The sequence below is a fragment of the Silurus aristotelis genome, assembly GCF_946808225.1.
Source record: "Silurus aristotelis genome assembly, chromosome: 19".
NCBI lineage: Eukaryota > Metazoa > Chordata > Actinopteri > Siluriformes > Siluridae > Silurus > Silurus aristotelis.
Window position 1 is genome coordinate 6,054,997 of NC_139592.1, and position 27,930 is coordinate 6,082,926.

At 37.4% G+C, this 27,930-nt stretch overlaps 2 protein-coding genes across 2 annotated transcripts; one reads left to right on the forward strand and one right to left on the reverse strand.

Annotated features, from left to right (window-relative positions):
* Positions 1-6,753: 6,753 nt before the first annotated feature.
* lmbr1l (limb development membrane protein 1-like) lies at positions 6,754-23,403 on the reverse strand. Its single transcript, XM_083569524.1, has 17 exons — positions 21,168-23,403; positions 15,802-15,886; positions 14,442-14,475; positions 14,117-14,256; positions 13,471-13,574; positions 13,195-13,318; positions 12,588-12,656; positions 12,327-12,391; positions 11,198-11,270; positions 11,031-11,117; positions 10,834-10,910; positions 10,677-10,754; positions 10,404-10,477; positions 9,816-9,906; positions 9,660-9,726; positions 9,300-9,461; positions 6,754-8,288 (listed from the first exon to the last, which is right to left on the reverse strand). The coding sequence occupies exons 1-17, from the start codon at positions 21,231-21,233 to the stop codon at positions 8,203-8,205; spliced, it is 1,482 nt and encodes a 493-aa protein (XP_083425650.1). The 5' UTR covers positions 21,234-23,403; the 3' UTR covers positions 6,754-8,202.
* A 499-nt stretch (positions 23,404-23,902) lies between these two features.
* Positions 23,903-26,831, forward strand: dnajc22 (DnaJ (Hsp40) homolog, subfamily C, member 22). Its single transcript, XM_083569528.1, has 4 exons — positions 23,903-23,963; positions 24,513-25,132; positions 25,246-25,538; positions 26,337-26,831. Exons 2-4 carry the CDS (start codon positions 24,586-24,588, stop codon positions 26,517-26,519), a joined length of 1,023 nt encoding a protein of 340 aa, XP_083425654.1. The 5' UTR covers positions 23,903-23,963; positions 24,513-24,585; the 3' UTR covers positions 26,520-26,831.
* Positions 26,832-27,930: the final 1,099 nt, after the last annotated feature.

Genomic DNA, 27,930 nt, shown 5'->3' on the forward strand with positions numbered 1-27,930 from the left:
GGACTTGTAATTGTAAAAGGGATGTATAATCATACCAATGTACAGATATACAAATATAAATGATATGAAAAGCTTTCTTCCCGTGGGCTCACCACCTGCAGGAGGGACCGTAAGGGACGGTGCTGTGAGGATTGGGCAGCAGTCGAAGGCGGGGGCCTGCTTAGACTGCTGCCCCCGCGACCTGAATTACGGATAAGCGGGAGAAAATGAATGAATAAATGAATGAATGAATCAAAAGCTTTTGTTATGAAATTTAACCATGAAGGAACATCTCACTATTTAGCAAATACTGTGCCATGCATACTACTGTGCAGCATTAAAAGAAACATTGAAAGTGAGGGTTACAATTGAGAGACAATGACATTAAATGGACTATTCTGCACTGCTTTCCTGCCAAAGAGTACAACCAGTAGTGCAGAGACACTATCTGGTTTTCCCTTCCATTGTTTGTTTCTTTTCAAAAAAGATGCTAACTAATTGTGGTCCCTGTGCACTTCAGGCATGCCAGAGGGGAACACCCATGTGCTCTAAAAACATCACATATATTTTTACTTTTCTAAAACAATGGTTCGAGATGGCCACAAGATTCTTATTGTCACAATATGAAAAAGAAGGGGAAGAAAAACAGCACAGTGCAAGATATTGCAGTGATTTCCGCTGACCTCCAATATGCATCCAGAACTCTGGCAACTAGGATCATTTATTTAGACTCAAAATGACAGACAGGACAAAGGTTAGGGATTGCCCTGAATATCCCCTGGAAAGCTCTTCATTACTGTCTATGCAGCCCTTGTGTCTTTCCTTTCTGCTGAAATAGTGTCCAAGACAGGACATTATGTTGCAAGAAGGTAAAGAAGTAAAAGAAAATGGCTCCTAAAACAGGAATATTCATTATTCATTCATCTTTAGCATCCACTTCATCCTGGTCAAGGTCATAGTGCATCTAAAGCCTATTCCAGAAGCCTTTGGTGTTAAGCACCCTGATGTGATACCAGTTTATCACAGAGCACCATGCACACACATTTACAAATAGGGGCAATGTAACATAACCTGATCCACGTAGCAGCATTTTATAGGGTTGAAGGAAAACCTTGCAGATGTACAGAACATGTGACTTGACACAGAAATAATATCTCGAGTTTAGGATCCGAATGGGGGCCTAGGAGCTGTGGGAACAATATACACTGCGTCATCTGCATACAGGAACAGCAATCATATATATAAAATTAATTTAATATTAAATATTTATATATCTTAGATCTAGAGAAAGTAATTATATGTTTTTAAACATTTGACATATGCACCTATTTGGAAATCTGGATAGTGTTTAAAGATAGAATTACGAAAGGGTTATATAACATCAAAACCTCTCATTGTACTTTATAGCAAAATGTAGCCTTGATATCCAGATTTAAGAACACTGTAATGTCATAGTAACTTTCGTTTGGATTTTGGAGTTTAAGTCAGGTAGGATGTGAAATTTAAGGAATAAAACACAAGAAGGCATTTTGCTGTAGGAAAGTAATCAACAATGGCATGGTGTGATTAGGCCTAACAATGCAGAGATAATGCAACAAAGTTACTGTTACCAGCTCAAAGTCGATACCTTTCCAATAAAAGAACATAAAGTGCTTTATTCTTCTTATATTACTGCATTATGCAAATTATTACATTATATCTTCTATATTATTTATTTATTGGCTTAGCCTCCAATCAGATCAGGTTAATTTTATATTTTATTATACTTTATTATCTGTTGGAGTTGAATATTTATATCAGTGATCCAATAAATAAAATAATATAATATTTATTATATTATATATTTATTATTTTTATATAATATATGTATATATAATATAATTATTTCTCTCAATATTTTTTATTCATATTAAAACAAATTGCTTATAATATGTGTAGAATTACTTTGATCTTTTCATTATTCACCTAAAAAATGAAAGAATGATAAAACATTTTAAATTGTACATTACTGGAGAAATACTGTATAATCAATACATGCTACTGAATGTTTACCAGGTATTCATTTATTATAGATGTAGCTTCCCAGAAATTGTTTCCATTAAACATTAAAAGAATAGTATAAAAAATAAGCAATAAAAAAAAAAAAACCTGTTTAATTGTTATTATTTTCCACCTTCCCCTGGACTTGGCCTCCACCGCTTGTGCTTTACTGACCTCACTCCCTTATTTCAGGATGGGAGTATGTAGTGCCGTGAATGGCCAAGTTTCCTGAGCAGCCACAGCACAGAAAACGGGATCTTTCCTGCCAGAGTTACTTCGGCTCGCTTTGTTCGCCGCCACAGTGGGCTCGTGACTGCACCTGGGCTCAGAATAGTATGCAGTAGTTGACCTCATGCCAACATGCTCAGCTTCAGTAAAATTAGATGCTGAGTCATTTATAAAGCTCTTAGTTTCACTGGCTTCTAATCATCTGTCATGAGATGTCCATCAGATAAGGCTCGTAGCCATAACATACAACTGTGTGTACATTTTATATATATATATATATATATATATATATATATATATATATATATATATATATATATATATATATATATATATGTATATAACGAGCACTCCAAACCTAGGACTGTTCAGAGGATGTATGTTAGACTGGAAATACATTTTTTTAAAAATCGCTGATTAGACACTCTAAAGGATCTCCATTTCCTGAAAGAAAATCTAATGGCAAGGGCGGTCAAGGAGCAGAATCTCCTCGCATGCCTTTTTAAACTGTTTCATCTCTGTTATCAGTGCAGGCAAAAGCAGGGTGCTGCATCCCAACAACAGCACGAGTCTGGGGTCCGCGTTAGGTTTCAATAGCAACAACACACAAACTCCGATGACCTCCCATAACACCCTTGTCACAGCTTAACACCGTAAGACACAGGACGACAGAAGAGGATGATCTGTAAGTGTGTTTATGACAGTAAGCTGTGATATATGTTGTACCATGATCGCGACATCCTTTTAACCCTTACGTCACATGTCTAATATATGGAGCCACTTTTCAACACGAGATTTAGATTTGCCATCGTGTGACAGCCGTGATGCTGCAAAGGGCTGGACAATAGCTAAACAGGGTGGAACTTCCTGGCCCCAAGGCAAGCAGGTTAGAGGTCAAAAGAAAAAAAATATACATCATGCTGGCTATCACATTTAGTACATATCTAAGAACTGCCGTTTCCTTTCCAAACAATATGTAGCCTGTTGTTTTCTATAATCTATTTAGTATGTTTTGTAGGAGTAATGTGGAACAGGCTGTGGGGTCTGGTTTTAAATTGCTGTCAAATAATTATATTTTCATTTCACTCTTTAGGTGCTTTTCTTATAGCACTACCTTACAATGAATGTAGGTTCTTTATATAACTATAAAGAATAGAGAACCAAATGGATAGTTTCGCATTTATGACACCATATTTCGGGGTGTGGTTGAGCATCAGCTGCAGATGGAAAAGAGGGGCAGGGCAAACTGGCAGGTAACCTGAGATGATTCTCATCCTTGAATTATTACTGCCAGCTATGTCTTTTTCTTTGTGCTTTCACGACTCTTGTGGCAGAGAAAGAAAGAGTGAGAAAGAGAGAAACTGTGCAATGCTGGAGCAGAAGACAGAAGAGCTTATAAGAATCAATTACAGACCTTCAAGCAACAGTTGGAGACAAAGGTGTAGAAAAAAAGAGAGCTGAGCAGAGGTGTGCAAAACTGGGGAAGTCTTTAGAGCCAGAGAATGCATCCTATTCAATTTGCTAATTTCTTGTTTACTCATTTTAGCTAACAATCCCATTTTAAATAACTTGTAAAGTAAGGTACCTTTGCTGAAGGTTTCTGTATTTTGCAAGTTTCAGCATAGAATTAGCAGATATACAAAATGCATTTGACTAGCATCCATGTTAATAGAAAAAAAATGACTTTTTAGGATACTCTGTTGATTAAAACACTTTTTTTTTTGCTTTTAGTCTGTAATGTGAGTAAAATTGTTGTACATTCACATTGGCCACACTAGTCAATATGATCATATCAAGAAAAAAAAGAATGAGAGAAACCAGTTTTCTTCTTCTTCTGATTTTCTATTGCATATTTGGATGATGCAACCTTCTGTTGGAAATGTGGAAAAACTTCCTTAAACTAATGAAAACAATTATGTTTCAGGAATGAGTTATTAAATAAACCCACACATTAATGCAAATGTAATATGATTTTAAAGTATTTAATGGCTATATTTAAATGTAAGATGTCAGAGTGGACTTGAATAGTCTGAAAATTGTAGAAAAGGTGCTGTAGAGGTTCTACTATTATTTTATTGAAGTTGATCTGAAATATACACCCATGTTGTTTTTAAGGACATGTTAGCCAGAAAATAATACATCAGTGGTAGATTGAAAAAGCCACGTAATGACAAGAAATAGGTTGATGGGCTAAAAATGGCACTTAATGAAAAGAAAAAATATTGATGACTAAATCAATTAAAACTGAAGCAATGAAAATGTAAGAAGTAGAAAGTACAGATTTGTGTAAAAAAAAAAGTGATGAGTAAAAGTAAAAAAAAGTTGTCAGAAAAATAGTGAAGTAAAGGCCTCACAAGGGTTGATCACAGAAGTTGAGTCCTCATGCTGTGCATCAGGTGCAGAAGCTGGCTTCAGAAAACAGACGTACGAGTGCTGCCAGCGTTGCTTTAGATGTTGCAGAAGCGGAAAGTTCGCTTGCCAGTGCTCAGACTATACAAACTCTGCAACCAGATAGTTTGCATGGCCGTTGTCCCAGAAGGAAGCCTCTTCTGAAGCTGGTTTAGAAAGCCCTTCTTCTTCAAAGTTTGCTAAAGACAACCTGTCCAAGAGCATAAATTACTGGAACCATGTCCTGTGCTCTGATGAGACTAAGGTGGTGTCCAACATCTGTGACAACACCCTGGTGAGTACCAAGAAAATTGTATCTTGCCTACAGGCAATGGTGGTGGTAGCATCTGGGGCTGCATGAGTGCTGCTGGTACTGGAGAGCTGTGGTTCATTGAGGGAAACATGGATTCCAACATGTACTGTGACATTCTGAAGCAGAACATGATGCCCTTCCTACAGAAGCTAGGCCGAACTGCAATTTTCCAACATAATAACGACCAAAAACACAGCGCCAGGATGACGACTGCCTTGCTGAGAAAGATGAAGCTGAAGGTATGGAATGGCCAAATAGGTCTGCAAACCTGAACTCTATTGAGCACCTGTGGCGCATCCTCATGCAGAAGGTGTAGAAGACCCATGTTCTAACATCCAGTTTGAAATTCCATGTCCAAAAGAATGAATGCAGTGCTACATAACAATAGTGCTCAAAGTAAATATTGACACATTAAGGACACAGATTTGACATGCTCACATAGGGTGTACTCACTTTTATTGCCAGTTATTTACACAATAATGGCTGTAGAGTTATTTTTTAGGACAGTAAATCTATACGGCTATAGAACTCACTTTTGTGAGATACTGTAATTGGCCATAAAAAGATAGAATCATCGAATTGTGTTCCCAAAAATTCACCTCTCAGTGGGAGTATGAGCCTGTTGTGAAGTGTGTGAAGTGAGTGTGCTGTGAGTGTGCAGTGAGGGTGTGGGCACGCACCGGCAGGAGTTCAGTATGGGCCATTATCAGCTGATTAACAAGAAGTCTCGCCTTTTCCTGCCAGCAGATTTCTAGTTGCCTGGAGGAATAATAGTTCCTAGTGCACTTTGGCTCACACTTCAAAAAGCTAACTGTCAGGAAAGCTAATCTAACTCTTTCCCCCATTTTCAGTCTTGTGTTTGGACAATAACGATAGCCTATCACATCCCACAAAAAGCTGGTTGTCTCCCGCTTCGTGTCTGATACGCTTAAGTAATTCTAGCCAATCAAATGGCCTCAGTTACACTAAAGCTGTGATTTGTGTCCACCCTATACGCCACATTCAGGAAGAGAAATACAATGAATTTGTGACAAGGACTTCTGTTCCCCCACTTCTCATAAGATAAGCTGATAAGGAATGAACAAGCATGCCAAGAACAAGAGTTTCCATACCTCCCTATACAATATATGGTAATGGTAACTAAAAAGAATATGAACTAGGTGTAAATGTGCATTTTATTTTACTTGTTTAAAAAAAGAAAACTGGCCATGAACCTAGATCATCTGCTGTAGCTGAGGCTCATATAAGCACCTGCACAGAGGAAACTCGGAGAGAAAACAACGGCAAAAATCATAACTATCCTCAATTAAGACATCCAAGGAGAAACAGCAATCAGAAGTCCAAGGCTTAATTTTCTATTCCCAAATGATGGATGAAAAGGAAAAGGAAATGAACAGTAGCCAAAGAAAACGGACGCCAGTGATGTAGGGGTGGCAGAGAGAGTGCACGTGGCCGGGCCTCTGATGATGATGATGTAGTGGTTTATGTGCCAGGGGCATCTGCATGGGGGAAGGCAGAGGCTGAAGAACCAGTGGCGTCCCTTTCTGCAGGCGTGCTGACAGACTCTGGACACAAAGACACTGCTGATTAGAGGCCAGACACTTCAGCACAAGGGGTGGGCGTAGAAAAAGACAAGCAAGCCCAACAAAACAAGGACACAATCAAAGATGTGGCATAGCGCTTAGCACAACAGGAACTCTCGTCCTTTTACGTAACACTTCTGGAAAGATGTACTTCAACCGCTGCCCTTTAAAAACCATTCAAGTTACTAACAATCTTCCTACACAAAGGACAAAGAGACAGTGTTTAGAAAATCAGATGAAAATATGTTTTATTGTTCTTTTGTATGATTCCAAAGTTAATTAATAAACAATGTAAACAGTGTGTAATTGTGTTTGGCAAAATCGTTACTATTTTTCTACCCAAGTCATTGCATTGGATACAGAATATTTTCTTTGGATTGAAATGTTTTTTTGTTTTTTTTGTTTTTTAAACAAATTTAAGTTACGTACACATCTTTCAATTATTCTACCTGCTACAACAACCATATAAATTGTATAAAAAGTGGGTAAGAGAGCAAAATCACATGCCATGTCATATGAGGAGAAATAAAAAGCATATTAAATGAAACTTTGTAGAGTCACTGGAATACACGGTCCCCTTCTGGCAACTACTGTAGCATATTTGTTTAAAACCTGCTGATACAGCAAATGAAGTAAAAGTGATAGTATAAATAATAATAAAAAAAAAAGCCTACAAATATTAAATAGCCCCAGAGAAGAAAAGCCGTATAACTGTCAGTTATACAAGCTAATTCTTTCTGTATCTCCGTAATTAAAACGTCTTTGAATTTTACTGACCCACTCATATAGTTAGGACTGGCACTCAGAGAACATAATCCTATATCCATGACACATTCCCAGTATATTATTGCACATGGCACATAATTCTCACATAATACAAAATATTCACAGTTACTATGGTCCAAGACAGTTTTTAAAACCTGGAACTTTTTTTTTACAAAATAGAAATCCTGAAGGCAAGTTTGAACTAAGGTGCACTATGAAAACATAAAATATAAAACATGGCTCTTGTGTGGTACATAGAACTTTCTGACTACTGAAGAGAGGGAAAAAAAAAAACAGTACAACGAGAAATGCACTCTCTATTCACTCTTAAAAAGATTGTATCACCTCAATGCAAGGAGCATCCTGTATCCTCCCCTCTCTCATCAGACTGGGCTTCCTGCAAAAACCTTCCTCTAAAAGTGTTATTAAGACCCACTGAGGAACAGCAACGGGATAAATGCACACTAAAAATAGTGGTGGATTGGAGGAAGGGCTCTTGGCTGAGCTCTACTGTACAGAAATGAGCAGGAAAAGGACAGCGGAGTTTATGAGGTCATTCTCTGAAGCGACTTCAGTGAATGTCTGTGCGTCAGACTCGCACATCCGACAGCCAGTGTGTACTTGTCATTTTTTTCTTTCAGAAAATGTAAACACATGACCTTTTGAGTACAAGGCAGCCTTGAACCCTCTTTAAGAACTGCACGCGTTTGTGGCACTACGTTAAAACATACCCGCAGTAAAACCTGCAGTGAAAGCTTAAACGTTTGAGGTCCTGTAGGTCAAGCAGCGGCTTTGACCTTCACCAAACTGACCAGAAACCTCATTCCTCCACCTGCATTCTAGTGATCTGTTCACTCAAGACTGAAATGTTCCACTGGATTTCAAATTGCCGCTCCAACTGAGCGATCACTGGATCTTTGATAGTCCACTTGCTAACAGGAGTCTGAAATGGACGGCAGATCGGGACACGGTACAAGGCAGGCGATGAAGTCCTGTTTATGGAAAGAAGAAAAGAAGCAAGAAATTAGATTACACTTAAATTCAGGTTCTTTCAGTAATACAACGTGTAAAAATATGTACATAAAATATATACATCTATATCCAGTATACCTGATATATTTCTGTTATTAGACAAAAATCTAACCTTCAGTTTATTTTATTTTGTATTAGTCTTCAAATATTTTGGAAACAATTTCAAGATTCTATGTGGAACCTTACAGGAAAGCATTTCCCTTAGCAAAGTTTAAGCACAATGCAAAGCAATGTGAAACTAAAAGTTCTTTCTCTAACACTTTTTTTTAGCTTTTAGATATTCTTAGACCTTGTCTTAGCAAGAGGAGCACTTCTGTACAGCACTCTGGATAAGGGTGTCTACTAAATGCTGTAAATGTAAATGCAAACCAAATGAGAGATACCATCTGTCTCATTAATAAGTTCAGAGTAGGTTCTCCTGGGGTATTTGTATTTGGTGAAGGGCAGATGGTGTGTGTGTGTATGTGTGTGTGTGTATGTGTGTGTGTGCGTGTGTGTGCACGCATGCATATGCTGGAGAAGGGGTTTGACATTTAGTCTCCGGCCCTCTAGGGAACCCTAGAAAGGAGACCAACCCATAGGGAAACATGTCCTGCTCTGTAAACACCTAACCCAAAGACCAAATGAAAATGTGTGCACGCAGCGCTAGTTAACAGACCCACCAGTCTAATTGTACATTATCAGTACATTGTGCACATAGACAAATAGAATTTGAAACCAGGTCTTAGGATGCTGATTGGTGTGCAATTAGTAAAGATTAGCTTGCAGGATTCTTTGTATATACACCTCACTAAGCTCTAGCTAAACACCCAGTTGGGTGTTAAAAAGTGTTATAACTGCCTGAAACTCACACCCCCCCACCCCCCACATACACACTTCCTATGTGATGTGAAGGCTACATTCGTTTCTAATAACCCATTAGCATACATAGAGGCAACAGTAATGTCCTGAAATGAAATGTTAAAACTAACCGAAAGCACGGATGAGTTCCCTCTGCACGACCCACGTGACTGTGTTGATTAAACAGGCAGAGGTGAGACCAGCAAAGAGCACGTTGTACAAGAAGACTATGTGGAAGTTCCCCAACCAGTTGTACCTTCCAAAGTCGCCAAGAAGATCGAACCTTGTGATTCCTAAATACAACCATATTCAGGAAACAAAACGTAATTAATTTCATTATACAATCCAAAAAACCCAAGAATTGATACTGTTTATTAAAACCAACTCTTATGAACAGCACGTTGTAATCAACATTCATTAAGAGATGATACCACTGTTGAAATAGTATGTGCTTTCATCCACAAAAAAAAACTTATCATAGCATAACATACCCAAAGTACGGGAGAACACAGGCAGAGCTGAACTGAGCACCAGCAGAGACACACAGTTCCCTATGATCTGTAGGGTCAAACACAAGCACAAAGTGTAAGAACATTATTAAAAAGCATTTCTACACTGGCGCAACTGTGTGTGTGAAGTGTCTGTACCTGTGTGAGGTTTGTGTCTTGAGCCCGAGGTCGAAGGCTGCTGAAGAGAGGAGAGCTATAGAAACCCACCACTGAAGACACCATCAGATAGCTAACAATGCAATTAAGGACCAAAACACTTCAAAAACAAAATGCATATAATCTTATTTTAAAAAGGTACATGAAATATCACAATACAGTCTGTCACAAATTTGGTTCTAATCTTACATCCTAAAGTTTGGGACAAGAACCAATTTATGCAACATGACCCAAAAAGGGTAGGTTAAACTAAGATCAAGCAATATAGTCGCCCTCTAGTGGCAATACTTCTAAAACTGCTAATGAAACTCTATAGTGTGGTTGTTACACAGCGCCCCCTTGTGGATAATGTTTTGTGGCGCGTAGGATTATGATTGACAAAGTCAAAACCCTAAGGTCATATCTTGCAACAAAGGTGTTGAAAGAATCATAAATTCTTGGCTAAAAGCGTATTTGTATACCCGAATCTTCAGTGAAATGCATTTGGAATCAAACAGAGCTTGCAATAAATGCTTAGCCGTAAAGCAAATTATTTTGACAGAAAAGAACACCTGCATGGACAAAGGATACAAGATAAGGACGACTTGCACTGTGGCCCCCAGAGAACCGAACATAGAAAATGAAGCCAATCCCAGACGAGGGTCCTGTAATAAAAAATAAAAAAAAGAAAGATACATAAATGTGTGTAAGATGAATGCAGGACAATAGATACAACCACCTTCCTTGTACAGGAAAGCTTTTGCACAGTATGCAGAGTAGCAACAATAATTGTGGAACACACATACAACTTATGTATGCTGCGGTCAGTCATGTGTCACTGTAATGAGTTCGATTATATCTTACCTCCATTCCTCTGGGCATGGCAGACTCATCAAAAAGCAGTTCCAGCACGTGGAAACACACCATTAACACACACACCACCTGAAATGAAATATCAACATGTCTCAGCATCATAACAGCATGAACAAACCGTATTAATAAAATTTTTAATGGTTCTTACAGTTAAGGCCAAAAGCAAAAGCATGGCCAGTGGGTAGCCCAGGTTACGTTGCCATGCAGACGCCTTTCTTCTCGTCTCTGTTGGGGGGGAAAAAAAACAACAACTTTAAAGGGATTCTGAACGGGACGGGTTTGGGATTCTTGTGAATCTACAGATCTTTATGCGAGGTCTTTTTTTTTGTTTTGTTTTTTTTTTACCTAGAGCCATGCGCTTGGCCTGTATACTCATAAACTGCATCTTCATTGCGTCCATATTGAGGTTCAGCCAGCAGGAGGTGCTGTTACCTAAGAGAAATTAGAGCGAGCACGTTAGCAATTAATGCAGTAGTTAAAGACACTTGTGTTACTTAAAATCCTGTACTCACTTTTGAGTTTTCTGGAGAGAGAAGCCTCTTCAAACACAGCACAGTTCATCGTCTCCTCCACATCCTCCAGAAGCTGTCCAACAATACACAATTATCAACATTCATCACTTGCCATTTTGCATAATTTCTTTCTTTCATTTTCATAAAAAGCTTGTTTATTCACAAATCAGTATTTACAAAAAGCCCTTAAATAATTACACACCTCGAGATATGTCTAAATTCTAGTACATTTTTAAGATATACTTAGTACAGGGAGTCACCTGATTACAAAATGGGGTCTTAAGGACACTCAAGCTCCTTTTTTGTTTGATTCATTTATTTTTTATAAATATATATTAGATAAAGAACTATATAAACCAATTGTGTGCTGTTATTTTTGGATGTTACAACAGTAGCATTTTCCTGTTACTGTGCGTTTCAGTTTTAAAATCCTCCCGGGTCACTTTTATACATAATCAAAAAGTTGGTCTTCTATATTTACTTTTAATGTTTTCTAAGAATTTCCAATCTAAAACACAGCTCATGGCAACAACAACAACAAAAAAAGGCTGATGGCGTAAAAAAAGAATCAGAATTCGTCAGTCTGTTTCGCAAAACTGCGCACTGAATAGTTCAACTCGGAAACCTGATCGACAGGGATGCTTTCACTCTGACGCGCCTTCTTGTGAATGTCACGTTTAATCCTCCTAATGTACATGGGCGGGTATGTGCACAATTTTGCTCACGTTCTGTCATACGTCAAAGTACAGACCAAGCCCACGTGAGAGATTGTATCAACCTGAATTATTTTCTTTTCAACAACAAACCCTGTATCCATGTAACTCAGGTATTATTTAAATGCAGAAGGGAGTGTAGAAGGTGTGTTGAGTGCAGAGATTCAGTCTTTCAGACACAAACATTTTAAGAACCTGTGTCCATTGTACAAGTTCATGCTTCCCATTAGACGAGTGAATCAATGCAAACACTGTCTTTATTTTTCAGTAATCTACATAATACATATATTACTGAAAAAATTGAAAGTTGAACTGTTGCAGTTATTAAGCTGGATTTTGATCAAAGTCATTACATGGGATCTCAGAAAACTGTCCAATTTTTAGAAACCCCTAAACAAGGCATCTTGCACACTTACCCGTGGTTTAACCAAAAAGCTTCCGGTGATGCTGAACATGCGTGACATTCCAAAGGGAGTGCACACTGTTAAAAAGAAATACAAAACAGTCAGCATAATTAAAGTAATCACCAACCGATTCCCCACCCAACTTCATATCTTAAAGCAAGAACTAATCCAAGCAGAATTTAGTGGAACTCTAAATTAAAGAATATATATAATTTTATTGATGTGTCATAAATGTAATATACACCCTCGCAACTGCACGCAAAATCCACTTACATAATAGCAGCAGCACTCCAAACAGTGAGATGCAGGAATAGAGGTAGGGCAAGTAATACTCCCACAGGTCTGAAATAATGTACAAGAATATGAGATTAGAAATTGGAAATCAAAAAAAAAAAAAATGCAGCAATGTTCACTGCACTTCAGTACAAAATAATATAAATGTAGAAAAATCTGTACATTTCCCTTTTAAACATGATTTTAACACTGTGCTGACTCATTGTCTACAACTGCAAATTGTTATACTGGTAATTGCTACAACTGCAAGGGTTATTCAGTCAAATAAATTATACAATATATCTTTGAAAAGGGTATTCAGTGACACTAGATTAAAAATCACAATAATGGAATGTAGGTTTTGCCTGATACCACAGCAACAGACAGACAGACAGACAGACAGACAGACAGACAGACAGACAGACAGACAGACAGACAGACAGACAGACAGACACTTTAAGCACATATATACAGAATCTCACTTTGTGTTGTTGCCTCATTTCCTATTATACTATTTTTATTTATTTATTACACATTTACTACCTATCTATGTAGATATCTGTCTATGTAAAATTGCATTCAAAATTGATTCTCTAAAAACACACACCATAGAGACTTTCCCTGGCAGTATTATCATCGAGTAGCGCTGATGCCACCCTCACAATGCCAAGCACCAATAGACTGAGCAGAAGCAGCACCACGGTGGTCTCGTACACCCGGCCCATTACACCCTGGAACAAAAACACAGGCATGTCACTACACACACACACACACATGCATATTCAATGTGCTGAATTCAGGAGACAAGAAAATCAACATAAAAATGTATGAGTGCATTCACCAAACATGACTGAGATGTTATAAATTGCTAAATACTAATTACCTTTTTGGAACCAACAAAGCCTTCTGACTCTGTAAAGAAGTAAGCGAAGGGCATGAGGAAGACCAAAGATAGGTTAGAAAAGAGAAAGACCAAGTTCCAGAGACCTGCATAACAACAACAAAAAAAAGGAATGAGACTCAGATAAGCAATACAACAGCAACTAAATTATAACCATTCAACAAAATACATTTGTTAATAAAAAATTGGTCTTAGAGTGCACTGTGATAGACTTATATAATACTCAAATAACTGACTATTTTGTCAGCATGTCCAGTGACTAACTGCATTGTAGAAAGAGTGCACGAACAAAAAATTTCTAGCAAGAAATTGTGAGCAACGTTAAGGTAGTGAAATTACTTTGCACTTGCTGTCTGTATTTCTCACATAAAAGTGAAGCACTGCTGTTACTATTAACACCTTAACCGTGGTGGTTCATGTCAGTGCTTGAAGTGAATGTCAATCAAGAGCTGTATGAAGAAACACCTGGCCTGATACCAAAAAAAAACAGGCTTATAATTGTCAATCGTTGCATTTATTGTTTGTGCTTTCAGCTATACCATCAATTAAATATAAGTGCACTCATTAGCTGGTGTTCTAGATGCCTGTCTGTATAAGCATGTGTGTGTTTATGTGTTTCATTGCGTACCATGGATAAGCGACCCGTTGAGCCACTGCATATAGTAGTTGTGCGGAAACATGAGCAGGACTTCATTGGACAGGATGGAGATGGGCAGGAGCAGAACTGCACCCACAGCTACAGAGAGAGTGAATGTGCACAACCACAACCTGTAGGACACCAAAGAAAAAAAAGACGAATGCTATGTGTTAGTGTGGTGTCTTCCCACGGACACGAATCCAGCTGTAAAATGACGAGGTGTACAACAATGCGATGGAGGTCCAAAGGGCAAACCAGTAAAGGTATTAACAACCAGAGCACAGATATAACCATCTATATCAAGTTAATTACTTACGATATTTTGTTCACAGTGGCATCCTCAATGTCATCTGGAGCGAGAGAAAGAGAGAGAGAGAGAGAGAGAGAGAGAGAGAGAGAGAGAGAGAGAGAGAGAGAGAGAGAGAGAGAGAGAGAGAGATACACATTATCAGAGTGTATCAGTGAGCATGACATAATATTGTAAGTTGGAGTCGAATCATTCTAATGTGAAGGCTTTCTTTTGCTTCCAGAAAACTTTACTAAAGCATTATGACCAAATATGACAGCGACAGACAAAAAAATGTAGATAGACAGCAACAGACAGGAAGGCAAAAATCTTTGGGAATCAAACCAAATAAACAACAGACAGTCTAACACAGACAGACAACAGACAGAATGACAAAGGGTGACAAAAAAACAGAAAAAAAGAGAAATGCCATCAGCCACAAACAGCAAGCTACAAACAGACAATGACAAATATATATATATAAAAGAAAGTCCTAAAGCACAGACAGACAGAAGGATACTGACTGCATTTGAAATAACAATTAAACCTGACAAAAAATAAAAATAAAATACCTGTCTTCAATTTGAAGACATGTAGTGACAAAGAAATAAAAAAAGAAAAATAAAACAAGCTTTTACTGAGGGGAAATCAGAAAGGCCTGCTATATAAATATTGAGAATAACAAAGCTTGCGCAATTCAAATTTAGCCTCCCGGCAAAACGTATGAGAACTCAGAAAAACAAACTTGTAAAACAGATTTCTGGAGGTGCTCCTGACAAAAATGCCAATCAATCGGGAGACAATTTGGAAAGTCTCCAGCCAATTCAACAGGAAGCTAATAAAGCTACTCGGTTTACCAAAATAGTCGGCAAGCTCATAACATGCCATTCAGAATGGAGGAAAAAACGTAACTGTTGTTACTGAAGGAACAAACAAATAGGGCTTTGTATTGAGATAATACAGAATTAAATAGACGAATGTTGTCAGGCTTGGGAGAGTTGTAGGTAAGGAGCCGTGTGTTTATTATCTCACGGAAACTTTCCTCCCAACCCCCAACCCCCAACCTCATCATGTTGACAGGGACATTGCATAAAGCCCTTCCAATTGCATCTGCAACACTAATCCTGGCATATCATTTTAACCTCCCTTCCGAGAAACGTTCACATGCACAAAAAAACAGTCTATATGCAAGACACACTTGACTGCAGTAAAGTGCAAATAAGGTATTCGTTATTCTAAATATTTCAGACATAAAGAAATAGTTTTTTTGTTACATTGCATTTGTACTGCAAATCACTTATATTGCATTTTAAAATCAAGGTTGCAATGCGAACACATTTGAAAAAAGAATATTTCAGCTGAGAAAGTGCCCAAGGGTGGCTGGACTTACCCGTAAAAAACTCGGCCTTCTTCTTAAAGTGTGTCAGAATGAGGTAGGACAAGATGTATAGGCAGACGAAGAGTTGCACGCAAATCTATAAGAAATGAAAAAAGAATAATTAGCAAGTGTGCATGATTCAGGTATTTATAGATCATAAATCTGTCACTAAAATAAATATTATAAATCCTAAACATAAAAATTTTTAAACTGTTAAGTCACCTCAATACACAAAAAGAATAGACACAGTATTTGCAATTTAATGCAGAAATTGGTCTTTCCATGTCAAATATAATGGATATACTGTATATATGAAACAATAATAAATGTTAATTGAGCTTAGAAATATGGCAGGCAAGTATTTCTCACATTCAAGAAAAACATAATTATACTTCATTACTGAGTCAGTAATAATCAGTATTTGAAAATGAGCTCCAGTACCATCCAGAGTAGTTTCCTGGAACCTTTCCAATCGCACTGTAATCACACGCACACAATCGCAAGCTTATTTACAGCTGACCGTACACACAGGCAGCTTATCAATCGAAAACGTGCGTAAATGCGAAAGCTATTAAAGGACTGAGCAGGTCAGTAAAGGCATCTGGGTATAAGCGAGTGTGAGGAACACAATGCAACCATGATGAGTAGAATACACTGCATACCCAGGGCAGGGGGTTGATGAAAAGATGAAAAATAAATAACTGACCTATTTGAACGTGCGTTAGGATATCCGATATATAGGTGACAAAGCAAGAACTATATAACATAACACAAATACTGTCTTGAATGTGATACATTACCTGAGGTCACCAACAGTTTTCTACTATTTTAGCTAAATTTTGCCATTGCCAACTCCCAGTCTCTAGTTAGGCTAACAGGCAAAGGCTAACACATGCTAAAGAACTTGCCTATTAGCTGTAACTACTCTAATATTCGCTCTTTTTCATTTCTGTGTTTAACGTAAAAACAGTCATTAGTGTGATAGCTGGTCTTGTGTAGATATAGATTATGAATTGTGTCATGTTCTAGTAATTCTAAATGTTCACTTGTTTGCTAGAGATAAATAAAACATTAGTTAATGTAGTGTTATCTTATTAAATGAGGCTGGGTTTAAATCCTATAAAAGAACATTTAGCATAAGCTTGCTTGATGACTCAGCTATAGTTTTAATCACAAAACACAGTAGTTCACCTATTATTAGCTTTGTTTTTTGTTTACAAAATTGGCTAACAATTTAAAATGTAATACTTAGCGAACAGATAGCTGGTGTACACTCAGCGATTAGGTACAATCTCCAGCTTTATCAGGGTGTGACAGCTCTTTTCCACATGCTCCACTTTTGCGTTTAAGAGCGCAAATAATTTTAGTGCTTATACTATGCAAGTACTAAACATTATATACCGAATACTAAAATGAACTTCTGTACAGTCAAGATCCTCTCTGTAAATAGATCTGTGGATTTAAATCAGTCCCATGGTGAGTACAAGTCTATTTGTACACCCATGGTTGACTAATTAAAGGATGACAAATTGATTATGCCACAAGCAAATACAGTGAAAAAAAAAATCATGAATCACAGGCTGAATTGTTTTTCTATCCAAAGAAAAGGTCTGTCAGTACTTATCACTGCTCTGACTTGGAACAAACTGACACAGGGCAAAGTGCCCTCCAAAAGATACAACAAAAAGGTTGTAAAAATAAATGATCGTTATTAAGAGTAAATCATGTTAATGTCATTTAAGTGGTAAAGAGGAAATGGTTCATTTTGGACAAAATCAGGAATATGTATTAGGTCTTCATGAATGACTAGGAAATGAAAGAGCAGCAACAGATGGAGGAAACGGATTGTGGCTCAAATCCCAGTGGATAGTAAAAAACAAAAGAAAGTTGCTGACCAGGATTAGAGGAGTGAACGTGCTGGCATTAAATCCGCTTGGCCAATTGTATGTTTGCCTCATAACCTGTAACATTTAATCCAATCCTGAATAAATTGTTGGATGGTCACTACACTAAATGTTTAAATTTCGCAAGAGAATATTACAAAACAGCACATTGCAGAGGTAATACAGATTTTCGTCAGTAATGCATTTCTGCTGTTCTGTCATTGTTCTTCTTGCCAGCAATGCGTGTCTCGACACATTCATCCGCAAAGCAGTGTGAGAAAGAGGAACTATTTCATGCAACATCATTTCGCACTTCTTTGCCACTTTGACTAGAACGATGGCACGATACCATTATTAACATTAAGCCTCTCATAGACTACATTTCTTAAAGCACTTAATGCAGCTCGATTACATGTATGAATTCAAAATCATTAGTTTTATTTTTTGGGACAATTTTAAACAACACAAGAGAGACTTGGTGCATAAAAAAACAAAACCACATCCTGACACTCCAGGTAACACCCTAATAAAAAGGATGAATGGCAAGAAACAGGACTTTCAATCCTAAAGTGCAAACACAAGCAAAAAAAAAAGATTTCTGTGAGAGAAATATCTCTGGTCTCATAAAGTATGTGTTCAAATGCGTAACTGACCTACTAGAATACTATTGTATGTACTGTTCTATGTGACGTACTGCTGACATTAAAGAATCTCTCCTTCCACCCAATAGTGACAGATGTGGCTTTAGGAAACACAATAAAACACAACTACCATCACCCATCCACCCTGTTCTAATTGGAAACATGACAAAGCCTTAAAGTGGGAGCAGCCTATGTACTCTATGAGCTATTTATACTAAAATTCTTGTAATTCAGCCTCTTTGACGCAACTGGAACAGGTTGAAGTAAACAAAAAAAACTAAAAATGTAAAGCTGTTTAATGTATAAATACAGTCAGCATGTTTGACTGGTACTCACCTAGAATGTACAATGAAATGTCAAACTACATGTAAACTGGTACACAATAGTTAGTGTAAGGATGCAAGTGTTTGGTGAACTTTACCTAAAATAATTTTATCTAATATGAACTCAGTTACATTTAATAATACTTTAGTCACGACTGCTTCAGAGAAAATATTAAACTCTATTAAGGTACGGTGGTATAGTGGGTTGAGTTGCCACTTCACAGCTCCAGGGTCCCTGTTAAATTCTGAGCTCAGGTTACTGTTTGTGTCGGGTTTAAGATGTTCCTGGACTCTCAGTTTTCCATTCTCGTCCAAACATATGGCGGATTGGCTATTCTTAATTACCCCTAGGTGTGAATGTTTGCACATAATGCCCTGCCATGGACTCCAGGGTCCAATCCTGGGCGTATTTCTGTGTTCCTTAGATTCTTTCTGTATTAACTTACACTGACTTGGAAAAAGCTGTTACTGAAGATCGATTTACGTTGCTTCTTTTATATTGCAAGGTATAGCAAAATCCTAAAATGTAATCCACTCTCCATCCATTAAACATTCCACCATTCTAATATTTTAAGTACTTAAAGCTATTGCTTGCCAAAATGATTAAACTGAGTAGGATTGACAATGAGGAAGAGCTTTGCTGTGAACATGTTTGTGGTCATCATCAATTTACTGTTTCAAAATTTGCTTATTTAAACACAGGACAGAGATAAAACTTATAACTAGTCTAAACAAGAAAAGTCAGAGATTCTGCTCACTCCTAAAACCAATAATGTTTCTCACCAACTCTGCCCCAAAGTATGTAAAGTCTGTTTTATTGACAGTTGCTGCTAGACACACAAACATCAAAAGCCATTCATGAAGCGGATTGCCACTCACCAAACTACCTGGAACAAGTTAAGGCTGGGTCAAACAACAACACACTAATTAGTGTGCAGAGCATGTGCATCATGTAAACACACACACTTGATCATGGGGTCAAGTCCCAACTTTTTCTCAAAATAGGCCCATATCGGTTTCACCACACAGTTTATAAGCAAAAAAGCCCAGCTGTGCAATAGGCCTGACAGGATGCTATATTACAAACATTTACAAAGTTGTGACGTTTCTGTACACACCAAATTCTAACTTGTTTCAACAGAAGTGTGGACAAGAACTTAAAAGTGGTAAATCATATAATCTGCTCAAGTTACCTAAGCCTCAGTTGTTGACAACTACTTTAATCATATCAATGTTAATCTGTTAGGTCTGTTTGTCTAGTCCCTTGAATTGAATGGATTATATCCACATCCCAATCATGCTATAACAGTGCCTATAAATAATGTCTTCTTTGATCTAATGTGTTTTGTCTGTAAAATGGTCAGAATTTGAAACTACCAAGGCTCTAAAGAACTTAAGACTTTAATGAAAAATATATTATTGTAATATGTAGAAATTCATAGCTAGGGAATTTATTTCAGAAATTAAACAAGTACCTGGCAATGAACACCCTGGTCTAAACAGAGAAATCCCCTTAGCAAAGACAGTGATATACTGCAGGTGACGCACCGAACAATTCTAGTGCAGACTTTGCATGCTTAAATGATTATGGAAAATAAATAGTCCACATGCATCAGGTATGTGACTCTGGAGAGCATGGGGAATAATATGTGCCTAGGAAGTGCACATTCACCAAGTTAGCAAGAAAAAATACAGTTCAGTTTTACATAATCACACAAGCCAAGTCGTGATTATAAACCGACAGCTGGTCTGGAACCCAGCAGGCCTTCATCTGTGGAGTTCATTAGACACCGATCTACTCCTGCAAATGCGGAGTCAACATTCAGGTTGGATTTCCCAACCCAGATCTATAAGGTAACAATGAAATATTGTTAAAAGCTGATTCGTTTTCGAACATTGCTGTACTGTAAATGAATGTCTGCAATAATTCTCTGCATTTGCTGAGTGCACGATTCGTGCGATTTGTTCCAAGTGTAAAGGTCGGCATCATTGCCTCGTTGTAAGTTTCTTTAGGACTGAAGTTCACTTTGCGTTGTACAAGTCCAAGTACAATAAAGACATCGTAATAGCACAGGTGGCTGATCATCACATGAATTTGCAAACCTCTGATATCTTGCCCTTATACAATGGCCACGTGTATGATTTGAATTAAACATAGGTTCAGCATTAGGTCCCTTATACTTCACTGGATATGACTGGAAAAATATGGATACTAAGAAAATACATTGACATGTTTATTTATGTTAATATTAAACTTATTTGATAATATTGTTGTTAATATTTTACAAACAAATGTTTAGGGTTTTATAGGGTTAAAAGAAAAAGCTTAAGCACATTATGTTCCCAAATGTAGTAACTGGATCTATCCCCTCCCCTTTATTATTTATTTTTCTTGCATTTCACAATCATTAGGCTCAAATCAATCAACATACTAGCAAACATTTCTGTGTTGGTTATTGTTATTCATGAGCTCTGACTCTGTTAAATCCCCGAGATCGGAATTAAAAAAAGAGTTTATACAGTAAACTTACTATGATCTCTCGGACTCGGTCGTGGAAGAGCTGCTCTCTAAGCGACACGTCGTCAGTGGTTTCCATCCTCCGAAATCATATCCCGAGGAACTGAAATTAAGTTGCAGGCATCCAAACTAAAGCCAGCAGAAAGGAAGTTGGTGTTTGTTAGAGGTGTTACTGCAGAGGTGGTCTCTCTGATCTGAGCGTTACATGTAGCCGTAAATGTAACTTTAAACCCGAGAAGTTACACGCAAATTAGTAAACCTAGCTACATTTCTACAGACTTAAAGATATTTACGATACGACTAACTACAAAAGTGAGTCCATCGCTCGGGAGAAACCATAAATACACTGCAAACATTTTTGATCCACGCTCGCTTACGCCTTCTATGGAGGGGGTGCGCTAGGGGGCGGATCCGTGGGTGTGGCTATTGAGTTTAAAACAACATGGGCGTGGTTTCCCTGAGACAAAGGGTTTTGTTTCTTTGCAGCTTTACCTTACTGCATTAATTAATTTCATATATTATATTATTATATATTAGGCACGCTGGATATATTATATTGTGCAATTGTGTATTTGTTTGTAGGCGAAAAATCTTAATAGTCAATCTTTTTGCATCAGTGTAGACTCTTGGCAAAAAAGGACCACAAAATGGCCAACAAATCAGTTATGTTCTTTCAAACAAATCATTGGTCAAAAAACAAGCAATTATTAAACAAATGCACTCCTGATATCTATTGCCACCATTTGCTCTTTCAGTTTGCTGCAGTAGACTGTTTGAGGGAAAAGCTGTACCCAGGGAACTTCAATTATCCTACCTTTACTAAGCAAAAAGGAAAACATGATCATTCAAATGTCTGATGTAAAATTCACACAAAACAGGGTGTGTGGACACTTTTAGCCACTAGTACAGTCGAGCTGCTTTACTGTGAAAAGTCAGTTAATGCTTTACAGGAGAATATAGTAGAAAAATGTACTACCTACAACTGAAAAGCTGATTTCTAAAACAAAATTGTAAAAGGTGGCTTGAGAACAAGTCCATCAGGCTCATGTTCCACATTAAACACAAATGAACTGAGAAACCTTTATCTACTTCTGAACTGTTTGAAGCAACTACATTGTATAAAAGAACATTGCCTCTCTCTCTCTCTCTCTCTCTCTCTCTCTCTCTCTCTCTCTCTCTCTCTCTCTCTCTTTTAAAAGCAATGTCAGCATTGTTACACACAGGGCTTGAACAGTAATTTATCTTTTTTATTATTATTATTGTTTTTTTGCTAATTGTTTGAGAAATGTATTGCTGTTAAGACCATAAAAGCTTCATATTTGGGCATTTGTGGGCATGGCTTGCTGTTTTTCTCCCAGGAGTGTATATCAGTAAAAGAAAATAGAATCAAAAAGGAGAAAAAGCAGCAGCTCGACATAAACAAAGAAGACTGTAGACATAATGCTAAAATCTGATGCTGGAAGAAAAGCAAGGCATCCAGTATACAATGTAGATGCATGTATTTATTTTTATAAATGTGATTAAACTTTCTGTTTTGATTCAGGCTTACACATGGTTGATGTCACTTGTTAGTTTTATTTGCTTTTAGCTGCCTGAAATAAAAAGCACACATATAACACAGGAATAAAATTTCCTATATCAGACGTTGAGTCTTTAAAACATTCATATCTTAGCTTGCTCAAGCTCTACATCGACAAAATATGTGAACTACATGGTGTTTAAAAACAAAAAAGAATATTGTTTATGTCCTCAACTTCACAGAGGGCTTGGAGTATTATAGATTCATAGAAAGAGCAAAAATACATGCCACATCTCTGAATTTTATGATGTCTGTCATTGCTTCCCTTCATTCTTTACTGAGTCATGCAGCACTATTGAACACCTGCCTCAATGAACTGTGGTATGCTAAGCATCTTTCTCCTGGAATAAGAACACAAGCAGCTGGGGTCCTCTGAGACCTTATATAGGCCACAGGATTATACATAATTGAAATTTGAAATTGAATGCAATGAGATAGCACATTTATTAAGGTTGTTTTTAACCTTGCTGCAGCCATTTTGGAAATACTGAATCTGTTTTATTTTAATCTGATCATAAAGTCTTTTTTCGTTGATGTATAAGTGGCATGCCACAGTGCCATTTTAAAGCTTTATTCTCGGATTTAAACCTTTGCCTAGGATCCTCTAGACAATTTTCCATGCTTTGTCTGTCGGTGTTCTGTGGGTTTAATTCCACATCCTGAAAATATTTCATATGTGATTTGGTGACTGTTACTTGCCCCTAGGTGTAAATAATTGTGTGGGTGCACGGTGAAATGGAGTGGCCTCCAGGGTGTTTCCAGAACTGTCTCTAGGGCTGCTAAAAGCCTGACTGGGATACTGATTGAATGTTGAGGGAAAGACTTAAAAGTAAAATAAGACAGTTTAAATACAAGTATCGCACACAAGATAGAACACTAGACCAACAGTAGACTAAATCACGAATGAAGTTCGTAATAATAATAAATGAATAATACTATTGTATTTTGAATTGTGCTGAATTATAGTCTTATGAGTATATAATGTGTTGTGCTTCAACAATTTATGTATTTAAAGTATTTGTATTGTAATATTTGTAGCCTACTTATCAGAAGAGCCTGAATATTCATGTACAGTCATTATAAAATTCAGACAAACCTTTAATGCTTGATCAGTATGTATTACGTTAAAATGACATAGACTGATGCAATTTCATCTTCCAAAGTCCAAAGTCTAATCTGTGACCAATATGGAAGCTGTCTGTTTCAGAAGCGTTTGGCTCGAACTACAGGGTAAAACTTGAAACTTTTTAATGCATTTGTCTGTTTTCCTCAGAATATGCGAGCACATGACTGAGCAAGAAGTTTAAAATCTTGATATCTGTTGATTTGTGAATTAATATTTTTGCTAGTAGTGAAACAGAATAAGGCTGTTTTAAAGGACAAAGTGTTTTTACAAGCTAGCTCACATAGGTGAGGTGACTCATGACTTGTGTCAAAATATTTTGTGAGAACGTATTTACATGTAATATCAAAGAAAATGGCACATGGAGGCTTAATAATTCTTTCATTTGTTTGTTATTGCTTACTTTTTTATTATCCATAGTTGTAGTAGTGGTTCAGTAGTGTCTTTATAGTGTTCTTCAATTTATCCTGATATGTATTTATGGAATTAAAGTGCTAAATGGGCAAAAAAAGAAGTAAAATATTACAGATTGAGTTACAGTTACACATCCTATCATGTCAAAGTAAAATGTTAAAGAAACAATTATGCCTTGACTTCACAGTGGCTCCTCTTTATCTTTCTGCTTAATTTTTATTTGTGTGTGTGTATGTGTACAGATATTTAGGAAATTACTCTTCTCACAGAAGAGGAGTGTGTTCCTCTGCTAGCTGAAATTCTAAGGATGCTCTGATGCCTAAGCGACTAATAACAACCTATGCCCTCTGGGCAGTGGGAGGCCCACTGGGTCTTCATCACCTGTATCTCAAGAGGGACAGCCATGCTCTTCTGTGGATGCTGACTCTGGGTGGTTTTGGGTTTGGTTGGCTCAGAGAGTTCTTCCGAATACCAGCTTACGTTAGCGAAGCCAACAAAGAGGCTGAAAGATTCAGACACCCGGCCAACACTCCTCCGCCAATAGGGTTGGTTCGTTTTGCTGGCCAGATTTGCATCGGCATTTACTTTGGATCAGTTGCCTTGATTAGTCTAAACTCTCTGAGTTTCTTCTACCTGCTTGTGCTGCCATTGAGTATTTGTGCTGGGGTCCACCTGGTGTCTTCCATTGGCCAGCAGACTTCTGACATGCAGAAGACCCTAACTGCATGTATAATAACATCATCCTTATTTTACGGCAGCACACTCTCACCTTTGCCTATAAGCATAGCAGCTAGTGTCACTGCAGCACAACATAGAAAGTTTAAACCTCACCAACAAGCAAGATCTCAACATGAGCCACTCGGTAAGTCTTATACACATGCAACTAAACACAATCCGAATCAAATATATGATACGGAATTTATTGGTAGTATTGCCATTTAATTCTCATTGGATTTTTGTTTCTGTGTTTACTAGGCCCTCGTCTTTATCGCCTTAGCCTAGCTCTGCTGGCTTTCTCAGCTCCTCTGGGATACTGCGTTTTTCACAACACCACAGCTACTTTATATTATATTTCAGACTGTGTGGCAGCATTTCTCGACATATTTTGGTTCATTCCTTGGCTCAGAGGGGTTGTGGAGTACTTTCTGCTGTTGCCTTATCAGATCGTATGTGTGCTGACTGGAGGGAGTTACTACGAGGAGAGCTGGAAGAAGGTCCTGGAAATACTTCTTAATGAATACAGCAAAAAAGAGATTGAGGCAATGAAGGTGAGACCAAATGAACAAAATGAAGCAAATAAACGGTGTTGAATGTCAAGTTAGCTGGTTTAAACCGTGTCCCAAAACCCATATGTTAATCTTGAAGCACAAAATAAACCTCCAGATTTATGAGGCTGCTGCTCAAACACTTCACACCCTCAACAGGAATGGAGTAAGTAAGCAACCGGATTGAATTTTAAACCATGGTGGACCACGGTTTTGGACTAATTAGAAATACTGTCCAAGCTGCGGTTTCAGAATTGATCATTCAACAATGCTCAATTTTATATATATATATATATATATATATATATATATATATATATATACATACATACATACACACACACACACACACACACACACACACACACACACACACACACACATATATATATATATAGAGAGAGAGAGAGAGAGAGAGAGAGAGAGAGAGAGAGAGAGATAGATAATGTTAATGGAGAAATATTTCAAATGCCACATAACACATGTCCAGCCCACGTTTCCTTATAAATTTCTTATAACCATGCCAGATGTCATACGTTACCTTTTTAAATTAGGTCTTTAAACCCAAAACCAAAAAGTCTTTAAAATTAGTATATGTAGAACTTTAGGTTAAGGACTAGACTGTAGTTCTTGAAGGAAATGCCAGATGCTTTTTATGATACTAACACATGCTTATGATGCCCAGAATATATTTCATAAAATTTTACAGTGAAAATGAATACTTAAATAATCAATTACTATAGACACCAAGAACACGGGCCTCTAATGTGTACAAGGTCTCAGTCCTCTCCTCTGTTTTAGGTGCTTTCAGTGTCTGAGGCAGCCACACTGGAGGAGATCGCGCACAGCTACAGGGAGCTCGCTAAATTATGGCACCCAGACCGAAACCTCAAGAACAAACAAGAGGCAGAAGAGATGTTCATTAAAGTCAATGAGGCTTACGAGACGCTGCTCCACAGACATAAACCTCAAAGCAGGAAATGACTTCATATCTGTGGAAGTCTGCAACCCGGTGGTTATTAAATGTACATTCTTTAAGTTAAATCCATTATGCAGTCTGTGTATAATTCATTTGACTATTGAACTCAGTGCAAATTGATGAACTAATTTTGGGTGGCACTGTGACATGTGGGTGTCCTCTAAGTTTTTCAGTGTCCTCCCACCTCTGAAAAACACACCAGTAGGTGGTGGTGTGACTCTACATTGCCGATTGTGTGTGTGTGTGTGTGTGTGTGTGTGTGTGTGTGTGTGTGTGTGTGTGTGTGTGTGTGTGTGTGTGTGTGTGTGTGTGTGTGTGTGTGTGTGTGAGTGTGGCCCTGTTGATAAAAAAAGAATTAGAACAGAATATGTATGATCCACTGTACAGTACATAATTCAGCAGGTACTTTAATTCAAATAGTTTGAAGATATAGATTTAATGCAGCAAAAAAATGTGATTTGGAATAACGAATAATAATATTTAATAATAATAATAATATTATTAATGATAATAAATAATAATAATAATAATAATTTATTGTTCCAAGAAATGTAAAGACTTTTTTATTAAACACATTTAAAACTTTGCCAGACATATCCAAAGCCAGTGCTTTTTGTGTGTGCAGCAAACTGGTTTCTCAAACAGGTGAGGTGGTAGCTCACTGGTTAAGACACTGGTCTTCTGATTTTAAGGTCAGGAGTTTGAATCCACAAACACTACAAACTACCACTACTTGTCTCCTGAACAAGGCTCTTTACCCTGAACTGCTCAGCTGTATGAATAAGATAAGTATGTCACTTTAGATAAGAGAGTCTGCAAAATGCCATGAATGTTTATATACTTTCATGTGCTGTTGATTTTTTATTTATAAAATTAGATTCATTATTTCATAATTAAATATGTTTTCAAGTATAAACTATTGATCACTGCCTTATTTTTTTTTATATTATCTGTTATAAAAATAGATCGGTTTATTAGCATTTGTTACGAAAAGAATGCAAGCGTGTTTCCATGCCTGTGGTTTAAAAATAACTATATGCATTTAATCAGATTTCATATTTTCATTATATAAACAGTGAGAAATAGCGTAAAGGCACTTTATATTGTTTTATTGTGGTGGAACACAAAAGGATATATTCATTCATAACCTTAGCTGCAAGAGAGAAAAAATTAGATAGATAGATAAATAGATAGATAAATAGATAGATAGAGAGAGAGAGAGAGAGAGAGAGAGAGAGAGAGAGAGAGAGAGAGAGAGAGAGAGAGAGAGAATTTTTAAAGATCAACTTATACAGAACCTTCCCGTGGGCTCACCACCTGCAGAAGGGACCGTAAGGGACGGTGCTGTGAGGATTGGGCAGCAGTCGACGGCGGGGGCCTGCTTAGACTGCTGCCCCCGCGACCTGAATTACGGAT